Here is a 17902-nt window from a genome sequence, read left to right as displayed (position 1 = left end):
AACTGCGGATGAGAATTTCGTTTGTTTGTTTTGAATTTTCGCGCAAAGCTACACGACGGCTATCTGCGTTAGCAGTCTCCTAACTTACCAGTGTAAGACCAGAAGGAAGACAGCTAGTCATCACCACTCACCGCCAACCTTTGGGCTACTCTTACCAACGAATAGTGGGATTGATTGTCACGTTATAACGCCCCCACAGTTGAAAGGGAGAGCATGTTTGGTATTACGGAGATTCTAACCCGCGATTCTCAGATTACAAGTCGAGTGCTTTAACTATCTGGCCATGCCGGGCCTGAGAACTTTGAAGTTGGAAGTAACACTCTGACAGTGTTTTACCAAACTTGCAGAAATTGAATATTGTTATCTTCAAACAACAAATGTGTATCTATAAACCAGAAACTGTCTATTTTTTGTGTGCCTGAATCTTTAAGTAAAATTTTACGAGCACATAATTTGCGACAGTGACTGAATATTCACTAACATATAACGTTTTACTGTAAGCATCCTCAAACACATACCTTCCGATTGTGACTAAGAATCTTGCAGCGTTCGACAGCTAAATGTGACTGAATATCTTTCAGTATACCATACCTAACTGTGACTGGGTATCCTCTAATTTGCGATATATATTTACGACTCAGTATCCTCAGTAATAACATCGATAAACAAGCAGCTGCGAATTTAAAAAAACAACAACAAATTTCTGTTCTGTTTTATAGAAATGAAATTTTAGCATTGCAAGTGATACAAAAGCACTGTTGAGGTAAAAGCTTTGTAGTGAATCAAGTGCTTACTATAAATAACATGGTTTCACATTTTCTTGAAACATTTAAACCTGATACTAAGATAAAACTAAAGCTTAATACTTATAATTATATAGAATATATTTACTGAAACTTTCCAGAATATAATTGTTTCATAATGTTATAACACATGAAAGCTAATATAGCAAATTTGAAGAGGGTTCACAAGAAACCTGTTAAATGTAATTTCAAGTTAAACTTAACGAGATTGTAACAACACATACGCACAAATATATATATATATGTCAAGATCGGTTACATACATACAGGTTGTACATGCTCGAGAGAAATGGTGAAAATGATTATTCCTGTGGCATACCAATGTTGATGGTAATGTATCTAAATGTCAGCTTCTATGCTTCATGATGTTTTTCTAGTAGTTAATGTAGCTATGACTATTGTTACACATGCTACACTGACGCTTATTCAATGTATTTTGTCAATAAAGATAGGCAGATGGACTATTGTAGTTAACTTCCACATCTAACGTGTTAAAGTATTCTGACCAGCACCAAAGCCTTTCCGTGTAAAAGCTGCAAATTCTGCTCTTTATTCCGGTTTCTCTTCCACACTGATAACTTTATAATGATTACGACAGTAGCATTTTAATCTGCTAGACAAGCCTTTTAGCTAAAGCTTTCTCAGGGATCTTACCAGGGATATTTTGTAGGACAATAAGTCGATGGAGAGGGTTTGGGTAAAGATTTAATGAAGGCACCAGTCCATATTCCAGAGATGCTACCTGTTATTCAGCTACGAAACAGGTATCAGTTACATTTAATTGAATGTTCTGATAGCGGAAAATTACAACCAACAAAAGATATTAAGTCCTAGGTAGAATAATTGCATATCGGTAAAATAGTTTATTATGACAAGTTGAAGCTTAGTCAAATTTGAATTTCAGGTTGGAAAGATCGTCGTTAACCAATCAATGTGATATTGTTTCATAGATATGGATCTAAATTCCTTCCTTGCTCGTACCTGAAAAATGTTAGATCAACAGAGATTTCAAGCGTGCTCACTTATTGGCTGAAACTCCCCAGATTTTTGAAGAAAAAATGCGTAAACCAATATTTAAAAAATATAATTTATATTCTCGTTCACACAGCAATAAGGATCACTTTAATGTCATATGAATAGTAATACAATAAGACAATAAGAAAGTAAGAAAAAGTGACTTACTTGGAATGCCCTCTTGCCCCTAACCTCTTGGATGTCACGTGAGGGAACTTCAATCTGATAATCTAGACAAATAAATTACAATACATTTTATCTTTATATTTTATATTTACGACACAGTACCACTCATTTACTCTCGTTTATAGTTGTTTTATATATTTTAAAAAGACAGCGAATTCAAACTATTTGAAGAACGACGGGTTCAAGAGTCGAATTTTGTTTGTATTTAAGCACGAAGATACACAATAAACTATCTGTGCTATGCCCAGCATGGATATCGAAACTCGGATTTTAACGTTATAAGCCTTCAGGCTGAGGGTCTGTAGTCGGAGTGATTAGCTTTTAACAAACCAAGGAAACTCTGGAATATTTTATAAAGCGGTTTTTATAAGAAGTAAAAAGTGTTTTTATTATTTGTTCTCGAAATCCTTGTTCACTTTAACAGAAATATTAATAGATGTGTCACATGACTTTTAGTTTTTACGTATTCAAGTTAAACTGTTAGTAATGTTATGTATTTAACTAACAAAGCTGTCAAACATTGCATCTGTTCATCTTAGTGTTTCATTTTAAGTTGATGCGGTTTGCAAATTTCATATTATGCTCAACTATAGTAAAAACATTTATCATGTGCGACTCGTACCAAAGATGTTAAATGTTTTTACACGACTTACCTTCCCAAAAGTGGCTTTGCAAGCGGGATCGAGTTTTTCCCGACGGCAGAATTCTAGGTAATGTTCGTACACGATCCCGCGGGGTAAGCATACGCCTTCACAGGCACAGTAATTATCGGCTAACCTAGTGTTGAGAAAAGAAAACATTTTAGCCTACCTCATTCAGACTACAGGACTTTAAATCCGAGGATCTCAGCTAGCCTAAAACTATCGTAAACAGTTTTAATTTCTAGCGAAAAATAAAATAAAAATAAAAACGTTTCAACGAATTTTATTACCAATTGTTTTTCACTATAAGTTATTTACTGAAGACATTAAATGCGATTAGGCCTGAAATTGTTCTGTTATCCTGGATACTGTTCTATCGGTTTGTCTTAAAACTTAGAGCCCTGCAGTACTCGTGCGATAAATATATACTTACAGAATTAAAAGGAATACTTCGTATATACAGCACTGTTGTGCAGATAAACATGAACGCAGATCGTGCTCAGTAACTCATTTTCATCAACAATCAGGCTATAATTATCGACAAGTGTGTCCTCCACTGTACCCACACGTACACAATCAGACATGATAACACTACAACCAGACATTTGCATTATAGAAGTGTGGTCCAATAGACTTGGGGAATTACAACATTAATTGGCCCATTCACTATCGTCTTATAAAGAGCCTTAGTTACAACGAAATAGACGCAATAAAAATGTGATAGAGAACAATACGAGCATTGACGGATGAAGGAGCAGTCAAATTAGTGTTGTAAACGCATGAGGCCACTATTAATATAATAAATCGTCCATCGAAATTCCCGCTCTTTTTTCAAGGTAAGGTGAAGAAGGAAATTCGGCGGCAAACATCATCCTCTCGTATTAAGAATTATTTATCTGTTATTGTTAACAACAACTAGCAACCATAAAAAATATACTATGTTATACGTCGCTAAGATAAAATTTTAGATGTGAAACATTCGAAAGAACTGTTTTATTCGACTGTTGACAAAACAAGCTTGCAACACAAAAGCTGCATAACGTACGCACCTTACGGGCAAAAAAAATATCACTTTTTGTTTAAACACTGTGGAAACAAAATTTAACCCTGAATTCGTATAATATGCTCGTTATTTGAAAGAACATTTAAAAAAACAAACACGTGCACGCAGTCAAAACTCACTATCGAAGAGAAAATCCAGTTCAAATGAACAACAAATTATCACATATGGCCTGTAAGAAATGTATTTAAGTTACCTTTTACATCATTATGAAAAAAAGTTTTAACTCATAATTCTTACTCTTCTATTATTGTTCTCAAAAGCAACTGACGATAGTCAAAACGTCCTGATTTCCAAGTCAGAAAATAATTTCCAAACTCTACGCCATTGCAACAATTTAAAACTGTGTTTTTCAGAAACACAATGGGGTATACTCACTCAAATTTAAATTTTAAACTTTAACAAATTGGCCCATAAATATGATTTCCTAATTACAATTAAAACACTGTATGCAAGATATTCAAAAATTGTGGCTATTTAGATAAAATAAGAGTACAATTTGTTCACTGAAACATTTATTTTGTAACTTCAACTGTAAAGTAAATTTTGATAAATATATACGTATATTAATCGGTGTTCGTATAATCCTAGTTAAATCCCTTTTTTTATTAGTGAAAAAGTCTAACAGTTTGGTTTGTTTTGAATTTCGCGCAAAGCTACCCAAGGGATATCTGCGCTAGCTGTCCCTAACTTAGCAGTGCAAGACTAGAGAAAAGGCAGCTAGTCATCACCACCCACCGCCAACTCGTGGGCTACACTTTTACCAACGAATAGTGAGATTGACCATCACATTATATCGCCCCCACGGCTGAAAGGGCGAGCATGTTTGATGTGACGGGAATTCAAACCCGCAACCCTCAGATTACGAGTCGGACGCCTTAACCACCCGGCCATGCCAGGGACTAAGTCTAACAGTAAAAGAAATATCTAGTTAAAATCACTTCTCGACCAACTGTTATTGAACAGATTCAAATCACTTGCAACAGATTCATTGGGGGAAATCGTAACTTCAGAGGAAAGAGAAACGTTAATGATATGACAAACGTCATGACAAACTACAGTATTTCTGTACAGTTAGACAGACTTTCATGAATAACCAAAAAGACAATCTGTGATGACGAGAAAACCCACTTGTAGAGAAAAATATATACGCAAAAACGGCTGGTATAGGTTGAGAAATTTTTTATGTAGAGAAGCGACCAACGTTTCGACCTTCTTCGGTCATCGTCAGGTTCACAAAAAAAGAAAGATGTAACTGACCGATAGCTGACCACATGTTTGAAGAGGGTTGTGTAATTGAGTGTAGGAATGCAGAGGGCGTGCTTAGATGTTTGTTAATATAGGTATAAAGGTGTTCCTTAATATACTGGTTTATTTTGGGCTTGAGTTATTGTATAAGTAAGGCTTCTTTAATTTTGCGTTTGTTTATGTTTGTTTCTTTATTTAGTATTTGGGTGTTTTTTTATGGTTATGTTGTGTTTATTTGATTTGTAGTGTTCGAAAACGTATGAAGGTGATTTTTTATGTTCTTTGAATCTGGTTTCCATATTTCAACTTGTTTCTCCAATATAGAAGTCGTAGCAGTTATCACATTATATTTTATAAATAATGTTGGTGTGGTGTTTCTTACTGTAGTATTTATCTAGTATAGACCTTAGTTTTGTGTCTGTTTTTTGAGTAAATTTGGTATTAACTGGAATGTCATATTTTGTTACTAGTTTTTGCAAATGTTGGTTATTTTTCTACTGATATTGGGAATATATGGTATGCAGCAGTATATGGTTTCGTGATTTTTTAATTCGTGGGATATATTTACTTTTGTTAGTTGATTTTGCTTTTTGTCCAGGTGTGTGCGTATAATGTTTTCTACGATTTGTGAAGGAAACTTACTGATGTTGATGAAGTATTGTTTTATTTTGTCTAATTCGTCATTAATTTTATCTGGTGAGCATAGTTTTATGGCTGTGTTTATTTGGTTTCTTAGCGTGCTGAGTTTTTGTTTTGTTTCATGTGCTGAGTCCCAAGGAATGTATGGTCCAGTATGGGTAATTTTTCTGTGGATTTCTGTTTTAAATTGTGTATCGGTTCTTGTAATTTTGAGGTTAAGAAATGATATTTGATTGCTTTCTTTCTGTTCGCGTGTGAAGTTAATGTTAGGCTGCACATAGTTAATGTGGCTGAAAAAAATAAACAAGTGTGTCTTCTGTAGATGTGAATCCCGCAATTTTGTCGTCTACATATCTGTACCAGTATAGTGGTGGATGTAATGCTGTGATAACTGCTTGTGTTTCAACTTGTGTCATAAAAATATTGGCTAGAACTGGTGATACTGGGTTGCCCATGCTTTGGCCATTTGTTTTATATAGTTGTGGTTGTTGAACATGAAGTTTGTCTTCATCGTGGTGAATTCTATGAGGGTTGCTAATTGGTTGTTGGAAATGTCTATAGATGGGTTAGGGTCTTGGATATAAAATTCTAAGGCTATCTTGCAGGCTTCAGCTGTTGGGATTTCTGTAAAGAGGGATATAACATCGAAACTGGCCATTAAGGCTGTGTGATTAAGTTGATTAAGATTAGACTTGAAGTTAAAAGAGTCTTTGATGAATGAGCTGGATGATGTTACATATTTGGAGAATGCCCATGCTGTGCATTTACCAAGATTGTAATTAAACGATGTGGACATTATTGGTCGTAATGGACAATCTGGTTTATGAGGTTTGGGGATGCTGTGTATTTGTGGTGTGCGTGAGTCAGTTTTACGTAGGTAGGAATAAAGTGTTTGTGAAATTGTGTTGGCTTTTTTTTCATTTTTAGTAGTATTTTGTTTAGTTGCGTTTCGTGTGTATTTGTTAGATTTGTGTGTATTGGTTTAAATTTGTTTGTGTCTGATAAGATGTTCTTAATTTTTTGAATGTATTCATTCGTGTTCATTATGATTATAGCGTTTTCTTTATCTGCTTTTAGAATTTTTATGTTTTTGTCTCGTTTTAGGTTTTTAATGGAATTAATGTCTCTTTTCGTAAGATTGTTTTTTAGCTTTTTGTTTTGTGAAATTATGTTGATGGTTTTGTGTGAAAATTCTTTGAAAAAATCGTTTAAGATGTTGTTTTCAGGTGTTTATGAAAAATATTAATTTTTAATTTTTCCTGGGAAGTTTGGTTGTTGGATGTCAATAAAATTGTCGAAGTTGTCTTCTTTCTGTTGGTTGTTTTCGGTCGTTTTCTGTAGAAAGTATCACAAGTCTCCTGGCTAGGTCTTCTAAACATGTTTTGATTTCTAAGGTTGGAATGTACCCAGGTGCTATTGCAAAGTTGAGTCCTTTGTTAAGTAGATGTATCTCGTATGGGTTTAATTGTCGGTCATATATGCTAATTATGAGGTTAGTCAACGGTTTGTCGTGTTGTTCTCTTTTCTGTTGTTTGCATCTTAGTTTTTCTGTTTTTTTGTTGTGGCAGATCTTTTTGTTCCCGTCATTCCTAGTGTTGATTTGGTTTATGTTTCGTTGTATAAGTCCGTAAATCTCTGGTTTAATGCAGCATGCCAGTTGATAGTATAGGTTTATTTTTTGTTTCTGTAAGTCATGTAGTTCTTTGCATTTCGTGTTCAACATGGCTTTAAATAGTTTCTTCTGTAAATTTTGGATAAGAAAGACAAGATTAAAAGCTGCAGGAAAATAAATGTTTTGTTCAAATACAGTCCAAAACTTATATTACAAATACATATTACTGTAACTATACACATGATTATAATACTTCTGTAACTTTATATATACATTTGTGCATGTATTTTACAGTAAATCCAAGTTAGGCTATCTGCTGTGTCCACTGCAGGCAAACAAACTCCGGAATTTAGCGTTATAAGCCCTTAAACTTACCGCTGTTACCCCGGTGCCACATATATATAGAGAGAGACGTACACATACATACTAAGCCTATTTAAACATACACACACACACACACACACATATATATACGTGTATATACAGGAGAACATAGGGACTAAAACAGCTATAGGCGTTTTTCAACTGAGAGTGGATGTTTTTAAAAAATATTTCTTTCATCATTAATTTTATGAAGAATGGACAAGAGGAAAACAACTTTGAAACATAATGACTGGTGTTTTCCCACCTTAATCACAGTACATACAAACATAAGTTATTTTTGTTTAAAATAGTTTGTTTATTTTTCATTTCGCGCAAAGCTGCACGAGGACTGTCTGCGTTAGTCGTCCTTAATTTAGCAGTGTAAGACAAGAGTGACGAAAACTAGTCATCACCATCCACCGCCAGCTCTTGGGCTACTCTTTTACGGACATGCTTAGTGAGACAAGGACTTTAAACCGCGACCCCGTATTGTGAGTCAAGCGCCTGAACCACCTAGGCGTTTAAAAGGGAACTCTCACATGTTCATACATTTTGACGTTAAATAATGTGCAGCATTCACACACATAAATATTAACGGCTTATCCATAGGTGGCCAGGTGGTTAGGTCGCTCGACTCCTAATCGGAGGGTCGTGGGTTTGAATCCCATCACACCAAACATGCTTGCTCTTTCAGCCATGGGGGCATTTTAATGTGATGGTGAATCCCACTATTCGTTGGTAATAGAGTAGCCCAAGAGTATGGGTGGTGATAACTAGTTTTCTCCCCTCTAGGCTTACCTAGGCGTCAATTGCGGGAAGAACAAGGGAGAATCCACTCCATACTTTATAGCAATATACGTAGTTCTCTCTCTTTTTTTTAGAGTTATTTTAAAGTTGATGCTACAAACTAAGTGTACAAATACTGAGTTGCTAACATGTTATTCTTGACAAAAACATGACTACAATAATGAACAAAACAAATATTCCTGTCACTTCAAATAATTTACTTAAACGTGACTTGTTTGTTACATCATCATCACACACACAGAAAATCGTACTATTCGATTTTTTTTAGAGATTCACATTCAAATAAAGGTAGAGTTGATGCATGAAAGTTGTTGTTGTTGTTGCTAATCACAAAGCCGTGTAAAGAGTCATTTGAGCTGTATTCACTTGCGATATCAAAACCTAGTTTTTAACGTTTTAAGTTTCAGAAGTACTGTTAAGCTACTAGGGGGTATACTGGAGAGTTTTTATTAAAGGTAATGAGGTTGGTAGGAAACAGCAATCAATCCATTAAAATATATAATGACTTTAAATGTAGTAATACTAGATATGTATGTGCACAAAGAAGCTTCTGAGCCTTCCCTCCCCCTCCCCTACTATAAACTGAAATCCAATTTTTACCCCTAACCCTAGATTGAATGCCTCGAACCGATAATATAATGTATTAAGTATTCGAACTTCAAACTAAACAAATTCTTAATTTGAAAATTATGTTATATTCTCGATCTCTGTTTCAACAGATTGTGACTACTGTTTCAAAGTTAACTAGGAAACTCGACGACATGAATTTGAATATAATAATATTTTCTAGTTTGTTCAATTACCCATGGTTCAACACAGCTAACATGAAACATCAATTCGAAATTTATTTGGCTTGACATTTCTCATTCCTCAGATTTTAAATTAACTTTATATCAAATATGTATGTATATATATATGAGTTATAAGATTTACAATATATTTCATACCTAAAGTGAGAGGGTACATCTGAATACTTACCAGTTCAGTGTGAGACTTGTTTGTCGCTTTTTGTTCCTCAACATTTGATTGACAGTTCTTTGAGAGGTTACACTAGCACCACCTAGGCTGGGTTCTTGGATGCTAAGAAAATCATCACACGTGCCACTTATTTCAGATGATTCCTGCACTTCAGAGTTGAGTTTTTCTACACTAGGCCTTACGAGGTCACCGACTGGGTCCGAACTCGGGCAATAGTTCAAGAAATTATTGAATTCCATGGTTTGATCTGGGAAGTTGAGGTGTCCAAATTCAACTGTTATATTTAAAAAATAAAAAAATATATAATTTTGAATCAACCCATAACTTTACATAGGGAAACAGTTGAAACACTTAAACACAAACTAAGAACCGTTTATTATCAAATGCACACAAAATATCGTTGTGTGCACTTAAAAAGAAATTATATGAGTCACACTAAGCAAACGTTCTTTGGACACAATATTGTATATACTCGTTGTTTTCTGTAAATCAAACTAAAACGTAGTAAATCACAATGTACGTTTTAAGTGTTTGATCCTTTAATAAAAGTTACTGAATGACAAAGTACAAACGAAACCTAGCAATGAAAGGCTAAATTAATGTAAAAGAATAGAGTAACATGTTTATAGACCAGGGAGTGCAACACTTTGTTTCTTGTTTTTTGAATATGACGCAAAACTACACGACGGCTAACTGTGCTAGCCATCCCTAATTTATCAGTGTAAGACTAGAGAGAAGGCAACTAGCCATCACCATCACCGCCAACACTTGGGCTAATTAATTTTCCAAAATTAATAGTAGAACTGGTCGTAACATTATAACGCTCTCACAGCTGAAAGGGCGAGCATGTTTGATGTGATGGGGATTCGATCCCACGGCCCTAAGATTACGAGTCGAGCGCTCTAACACCTGGTCATGCCGTGCCTGCAACACTTTGAAATGAACGAAGCTTTTGAAACATTCCACACCAGGTTTGTTTGGGAATTTCGCACAAAGCTACTCGAGGGCTATCTGTGCTAGCCGTCCCTAATTTAGCAGTGTAAGACTAGAGGGAAGGCAGCTAGTCATCACCACCCACCGCCAACTCTTGGGCTACTCTTTTACCAACGAATAGTGGGATTGACCGTCACATTATAACGCCCCCACGGCTGGGAGGGCGAGCATGTTTAGCGCGACGCGGGCGCGAACCCGCGACCCTCGGATTACGAGTCGCACGCCTTACGCGCTTGGCCATGCCAGGCCTACCAGGCTTTAGGACAAAATATTTTTACAAATAGACCTTATAGAGAATCTCGAAGTTATGTAAGTATGTATTATATTATAATATGTTGTTCTTTTAAATTATAAAAGAGTTTTACTTGAAGATGTATTTAATAATTCGTGAATTTACTTTCTTGGCAATTAAAGACGTTTTTCTTAGTGAATAACGTTACGCAAAAAATTTCTAAATAAAAATATTATGTTGTTAAATTTTTAATATGTTCTTTTTGGAAAATATTGTTTTATTAAAAGCTTGAGATAAAGTCCTGAAGAAAGGAAAGAGACTTGGGCAATTAGTTTTATGTACCAAGATTTTCCAAAATTTTCAAATAAAAAATAATTACAAGACTGAAGAAAGCAGATAAAAACACATTTTTTTTAGTCGGAAAACTTTAAACTATTTGAAAGGCTAGCGAGCGACACTGGTTGTAAGGTTTGTTTGTTGGATTTCGCGCAAAGCTAAACAAGAGCTATACACACTAACTATCCCTAATATGAACTTTTACAGAGGGAAGGTAGTTAGCTATGATCAAAATGGGATTTACCACTCACTCTTATAACAGTTTCATGACTCCAAAGAACGGAGGTTTTTCTTATTTCTCTCTTTTTATTCTTCCTTTAATTGCCGCTATCATGGCACGAATCACGTAATTTAAGTCACACATTCCAGCTGCAAGGTTTTCTTTATTTCGGTGAATTTCGCACAAACTTAGTCGAAGGTTACATGGGCTAGTTGTCCCTAACTTAGCAGTGATAAGACCAAAGGGAAGGCAAGTAGTCAACACCATCTAACGCCAACTCTTGTGCTACTCTTTACCAACGAAAAGTTGGATTGAACGTCAAATTATTATGCCCCCACTGCTCAAAGGAATAGAGTTATCAGTGAAGGAATTCGAACCCTGGCCAACAGATTTTAAGGTTAACACCTTAAACACTAGGCTACGTCAGGCCACGGAAGTAAAGGGCCGATGTATTATAGTTACGTTAGATATTACGTTTTTGTTAAACTGAATGGAAACTTGTAAATCATAATTTACAAACTATCGAGAAATCAATACTTTAACAAAATAAAAAAGATAGTTTGGTATTCCTACAAAAGGACAGGTGTTGTTGTAGTAGTGCTATTTGTCTCAACATGAAAAATTTCATGAAAATAGTATGCGTTAGTCAATTATTCAAGCCTTCACCATTTTATAATTAAAAATAAAACGACAGCAAACCAAGTTAAAGATATTTATTTGTATTTCGTATTTAAAACGTTATTAAATTACCAAATATCCTGATTTAGACCATTGTATGTTTATATTATGTACTATAGACGACGGTAGCTCAGCACGTGAGTGAGGGTATAATGGGTAATGTTTCTTTCGTAAATGTCTTTAAGTTCAGAAATAGAGTTTCAAAATTTCAAAATTTTAGTTTTTTGACATCATACGTGGTAAAAAAAATAATTAATTTTTGTGTAGTTATTCTTTAGCACCAATGTCTTAAAAAGCAGATGCTTTTTATAAAGTTATGTAAATTATTAAAATTTTTCTATGGGTTTCAACTTTATCATTATTATTTTAGCTAGATGTGACGTCTCGTCTTGCATGACGCCCCCTAGTTGTGAATGTGCAGTAGAGTGTGTATTTTAACAGATATGCTAGTTAGGATATGTATAACCTGATATAGATTAAGCGATGTGAGAACGCATAAGAACAGGTTTAATCCAGGAAACATAAATTACATTTCAAAATGAGCCATGTTTTTAAACTTCAACCCTTATCTTAAAGAAAAATAAAGTATTTTAGGCGGTAACGATGCAAAACACATGCATTCTCATCAAGTCCATATAAACCATATTAAGCCGAGCCACCCAAAATGTGACGTTAGTCATGTGAACACTGAGTTCAAGTTAAATGATTTTTTTATCATTAAAGCGTATCGCCCGCATCCACTTTTGCTGGAAGACTTGAATCCTATTGAGTATAAAGTTAGAAATATATAGATAATATTTCCTAATTACAACTAGTTTAACATTTGAATATGTACCGAAAGGCGAGTTATATAGATAATGCATTTTTGGCCAAACATCCGCACACACACACACACAGTAAATATACTGTTAATCTGATAGTAACTAGAAAAATACCACTATTTCGTAAATAAAAGGCCCTGCATGGCCAAGCGCGTAAGGCGCGCGACTCGTAATCTGAGTCGCGCAAAACATGCTCGCCCTCCCAGCCGTGGGGGCGTTATAATGTGACGGTCAATCCCACTATTCGTTGGTAAAAGAGTAGCCCAAGAGTTGGCGGTGGGTGGTGATGACTAGCTGCCTTCCCTCTAGTCTTACACTGCTAAATTAGGGACGGCTAGCACAGATAGCCCTCGAGTAGCTTTGTGCGAAATTCCAAAACAAACAAACAAAACAAACGTAAATGAAAAATAAGGTAAATTGTTCTCATTGATGTAAATTAATTTTCTACGAAACTTACGCCTAAAACTTTTACTAACTCACTAAAGACTATTTTTGATTGTATTTGATATTCGAAATGTAAAGAAATGATATATATATATATACACACACACATTCGATACATTTTTAAAAACTGTTTGATAAATAATTCGTTTTATGAGGAACGGTTAAAATAAAGAGAAGAACTTCACGAAATCATACATATAAGTCTTTTGCCAAATTTCTTCACTTCAACTTTATATGAACTCTCAAGACATTTATCTCACGCAAAAAAGTAACTGAAAATTTCGCTCGTTAGTTCCTCAGAAATGTGGTGTTCATGCTTGAAATACAGCTGTTGTTTTGTTCAGGTCACTGTACTTCGTGTATATGAGAAACAATGGATTCTAAATTGAGTTTTGTATGTAGACAAATAATATATAACTAAATTCGGTACTTCCGTGGATACTTGCATAAAACAAAAGGGCAGTGTATAACTGATAGTTCTTTTTCACGTATAAGGTAATTTAAATTATATACATATATATAAATCTCAAAAATTACGTTTGTTTCCAATAAAGACTAGACCATATAACGTTCAGCTACGTAAGAAACACTAAAATAAATAAATAATTTTAGAAAGAAAAGCCTAGGTTCTACTCTTTTAAAACGAAGATATATTTTTCCACATGTATTAACTTGACATCACATGATTGAAAGTTTACTTGAAATTTTGCACAATGTTACACGAGAGTTATTTGCGCCAGCTTTCTGTAATTTAATAGTGAAAGAGTGGAATGAAGGCTGCTAGTCATCACCACCCACCGATAACTCTTGGGCTTCTCTTTTACCAACAAATAGTGGAATTGTTCGTTAGTTTGTACCGTCTCACAACTGAAAACACGAGCGTATTTGAAATGACGAGGATTCGAACCCGCAGCGTGAGAGTCGAGTATCTTATTATTTTTTTATTGATCCACCCTCATAGAGAGGGTATAAATAAAACTACATCAGTTTTTCAAGACTTATCATGATAATGGTTGATAAAGCAAACAAAACTATCATTCAGAATCTCTATATTGCAAAAAACCCTCACTCAAAATTGAGATAAATACTATAGAAACCTGACAGTTTGTCCCTCAACTGTAACTGTAATAAATTGAAATAAATTTTTGCTTTAAGTTGATCTTTAAAGATATCCACAAAATGAACACTAACACCACGTGATATAACCTTATTACAGGCAGAATATATCACAAACTTAGATATACCCGTACACAGACGTAACAACCTAAGGTGATGAAAAGTCAGATGAGGGAAAAATTCACTCAAAGCCACCTGTCCCTTTTCATGATCCCTTAACTCACAGTTTAAAACTATCTTCAACAAACTATAAACTACATTCCACAAGTCCTGTGCTCTGGAACGTTGGAAAAACAAATGAGCAATAGTTTCTCTAGTAACAAATCAGAAGGAACATAAACTCGTCGGATGATGAAACTTATGAACCAACATAGCATTCGTAGTCATCGCATGATGCCAGATAAGATAATTTAAATTACAATACCGATAACCAACAATTTTCCCAAATAAGTGGACAATCAGTAACGGGTACCACACTTCTCCAAAACTGAAGGAGGATAGAATGGTGAACATTATCCTGTAACAAAATAAATATCTTCCGTAAGGAAAGATCCTGAAACCAGTATTACTTGAATAATACAAAAATTGTGTGAGGAAGTATTCAGTTGAAAGTAATCTAGAAGTAAGTAAAAGTTACCAATCCTGTGAAAGATCTAAATAAAGAAAACCAAAACGTTTATCAACAACTTATTGAGTTCACTATTAGTGGACAACACCAACTCAGTAATCGAAGATTTTCGAAGAAAATGAGAGATAACCTCATGATGTAAATGATGAAGTCACGTGATACCTGCAGCTGCAAATTTAGGGAAATAAAACGTTCGTCTCTATGAGTGTCCACTAAATTAGGGTTGAGATTTCCAGGAAATTTTCAGTTGGCCGCCGAGTGAAACCATTTAGAAATTTCACCCATTCTTTAAAGATCTCAGCAACAAATGGAGGTAAAACGAGGAACCATTTGACAGGAAAATACGTCAGCACCAAAGCTACAAGTCACCGTAAAGACTAAAATAAAAATGTAGTAACGAACTTAAACCACACGACACTGTCCCGATAGGCTGTTCTGAAACAACTTTAATCTATATTTGCGGAGATGAATATCTAGAAAATATCTAGCCTTCTTTTGCGAACTGATTTAATCGATACCTCATAACTAACTTTGTGCATTCCTCCATCACATCCAAAGGTCAAAAACTCTCCTTCCGAAATAAAACACAAGTAGACTGAGGTAACTAAAGCATTAATATTCAACATTCAGGGATAAATAAAACTGTGTGTCGCCACGATATTAAAGTACAAGTGAATACGTCGACAAATATCATGTCAGTTCATACGATATATCTCAACATTATCAGGGTAAAACTGTATATAAAGAACCGTTAAAACTTGTGAAGAAACAGTTAATTAGTTATCACCATTAGATTCCATCAAGGAACATAGGGCCACAATCGCTTGCGGATTCTTCAACAGGTATTTAAGTCAGTAGGTTGTTAGCCCACTGCACCGAGCCGTCTCTAATTTAGTAGTGTAAGACTAGAGGGAAGGCAGCTAGTCATCACCACCCACCGCCAACTCTTGGGCTACTCTTTTACCAACGAATAGTGGGATTGACCGTCACATTATAACGCCCCCACGGCTGGGAGGGCGAGCATGTTTGGCGCGACGGGGCGCGAACCCGCGACCCTCGGATTACGAGTCGCACGCCTTATGCGCTTGACCATGCCAGGCCCTGAAGAGACAGTTATACTTTCAAATACATCTTCTCACCGAGAAATCCAGCTTTCTAGTCACAGTTACATGTTATGTAAAGGTTCTGCACAAACTATGTATAATATCGCTGATAGAGGACACTCTTGGGTACTGTTGATAGAGTCAGAAGTAAAACCATTATATTTAATAATACTAGAAATACCAGAATAACAAAGTTTCATCCACCGAGAATAAATAGACACCAAAACCACAACTCTGAAACAAAGGAAACAAATAACCATACTCAACACGATCAAAAACCTTCATTTAATAAATTCTGAGTAAAATCCCACCTCTTTGTGTTCAAGCTAAGTAGTCCATTAACAACTTCAAAAGGAAGAGCACTGCAACCACATCTTCCTAATTGGAATAGAAGGAGTCTGGTCCTGTGATACGAGTACAGAAATAACCAACACATTTCCATACCTGGCTAAATGGCCAGGTCAGAGACTCTTAGGGTTCAGATAGCCATTCCTAATCTGTAATTGCTGACCAGAATGATTTGTTTGTTTTTTGAATTTCACACAAAGCTATACGAGGGCTATCTGCGCTAGCCGTCCCTAATTTAGTAGTGTAAGACTAGAGGGAAGGCAGCTAGTCATCACCACCCATCGCCAATTCTTGGGCTACTCTTTTACTAACGAATAGTGGGATTGATCGTAACATTATAATGCTCTCACGGGTGAAAGGGCGAGCATGTTTGGTGTTACGAGGATTAGAACCCGCAACCCTCAGATTGCGAGTCGTGCACCCTAACCACCTGACTATCATGTTGTGATTATTCTTTTAATGGCACTTTTAATGTAATTTTATCTCTTCTTCGTTTCAAACTAATATACAAGCTATAACTCTGAACTGCATAAATGAACTGTTTCAGGCGTCCCACATTCTCAGTTAGATCTGAAAAAAGTTTGTTTTTGTTATTTTAGCCACGGCACAGTAGGTCATAGGATGGTCCTATATTAGTTTTGTATTGTTGTTGATTTAGCTCATAGCTCCGTCATATGTTGACGGATTTGAAATCTAATTATTATTTTGGATTCAGAAGGTTGAACTCTTTCAACCACGTCAAAGGTCTCATAGATTAATTTATTCAAATCTTGTCTAAAATAATTTTAGTTTCTGGGTACACTGGAAGAGATCCAAATGAGTAATACAATCGGATCTGGTATACGCGTGCCCAACCCTTGATATTGCTGGAGCACAAAAATATAACTAATAAAAAGGAAAAAAAAGAGTTAATATATTAATTTACTCTAATTCTGTCTAAAATAATTTCAAGTGCCGCGGCGATTGTGGAGTTCTCATTGTTTCTTTTTTATCTCACATTCCTAATTAGTTGTGTGAAGAGTTTTTAACCTTTTATTCTATTCTTAGCTTGACTTGTTGGATCTCTTTCTGAAGATGTAATAAATAAACTGCAAAGTGCAGATAAAGGTTACAGATAATTTCATGCGCGTAGAAAAGGGAAGGCAAAATAACCCTCTAAGTTGCACCCATATATGAATAAATCATTAAAAAGGTGTAAAAACAGCTTCAGATAACGAAAATTACAAATATTTCCAAATAATATCCCCTCAGCTCCCATTTAGTCTTCCATACAAATTTTCATTATTTTCGAAAGTAGCACCATCTTCTAAAACATTTCCGCCTGCATCTCTGGGTTATTTCAGCTGTTTTATAACAAGATGATGAATAACATATAGGATGAAGGTTGATCCTTCTAGGTGAACAGAGAGACAGAAAAAGTAAGTTTGATAATATTCCAACGTTGTTGTTTTTTTGTCATCTTAATCCGTTAATGTTTCTTTGGACTGGATCAGTAAAAATAATCTCACAATCGTGTTGATTCATTAAATTTTACCATTGCAAAGGGTGTTATTGAGTTAACTGGTCTCGTACCTTCGATTATAAAATACACGAAGTATTCTTTTATATCCTGATGGTATGAGAAACATGGGT

General features: G+C 35.2%; 1 protein-coding gene across 5 annotated transcripts in view; it reads right to left on the bottom strand.

Moving 5' to 3' along the window:
• LOC143223324 (DNA-binding protein RFX6-like) overlaps positions 1 to 17902 on the bottom strand; it is a 68520-nt gene that overhangs the window by 31768 nt on the left and 18850 nt on the right. For all 5 annotated transcript variants that reach the window (XM_076451169.1, XM_076451167.1, XM_076451166.1 and 2 more), the window contains exons 2-4: positions 9352 to 9625; positions 2657 to 2780; positions 1986 to 2047 (exon numbers count right to left, since the gene is read on the bottom strand). In XM_076451169.1, the coding sequence (XP_076307284.1) occupies positions 1986 to 2047; positions 2657 to 2780; positions 9352 to 9590 (425 nt within the window). In that variant the 5' untranslated portion in view covers positions 9591 to 9625. The remainder of the gene's footprint in view (positions 1 to 1985; positions 2048 to 2656; positions 2781 to 9351; positions 9626 to 17902) is intronic.

Source organism: Tachypleus tridentatus, chromosome 8 (assembly GCF_004210375.1).
Source record: "Tachypleus tridentatus isolate NWPU-2018 chromosome 8, ASM421037v1, whole genome shotgun sequence".
NCBI lineage: Eukaryota > Metazoa > Arthropoda > Merostomata > Xiphosura > Limulidae > Tachypleus > Tachypleus tridentatus.
This window is presented reverse-complemented; position numbering and strand designations above follow the sequence as displayed.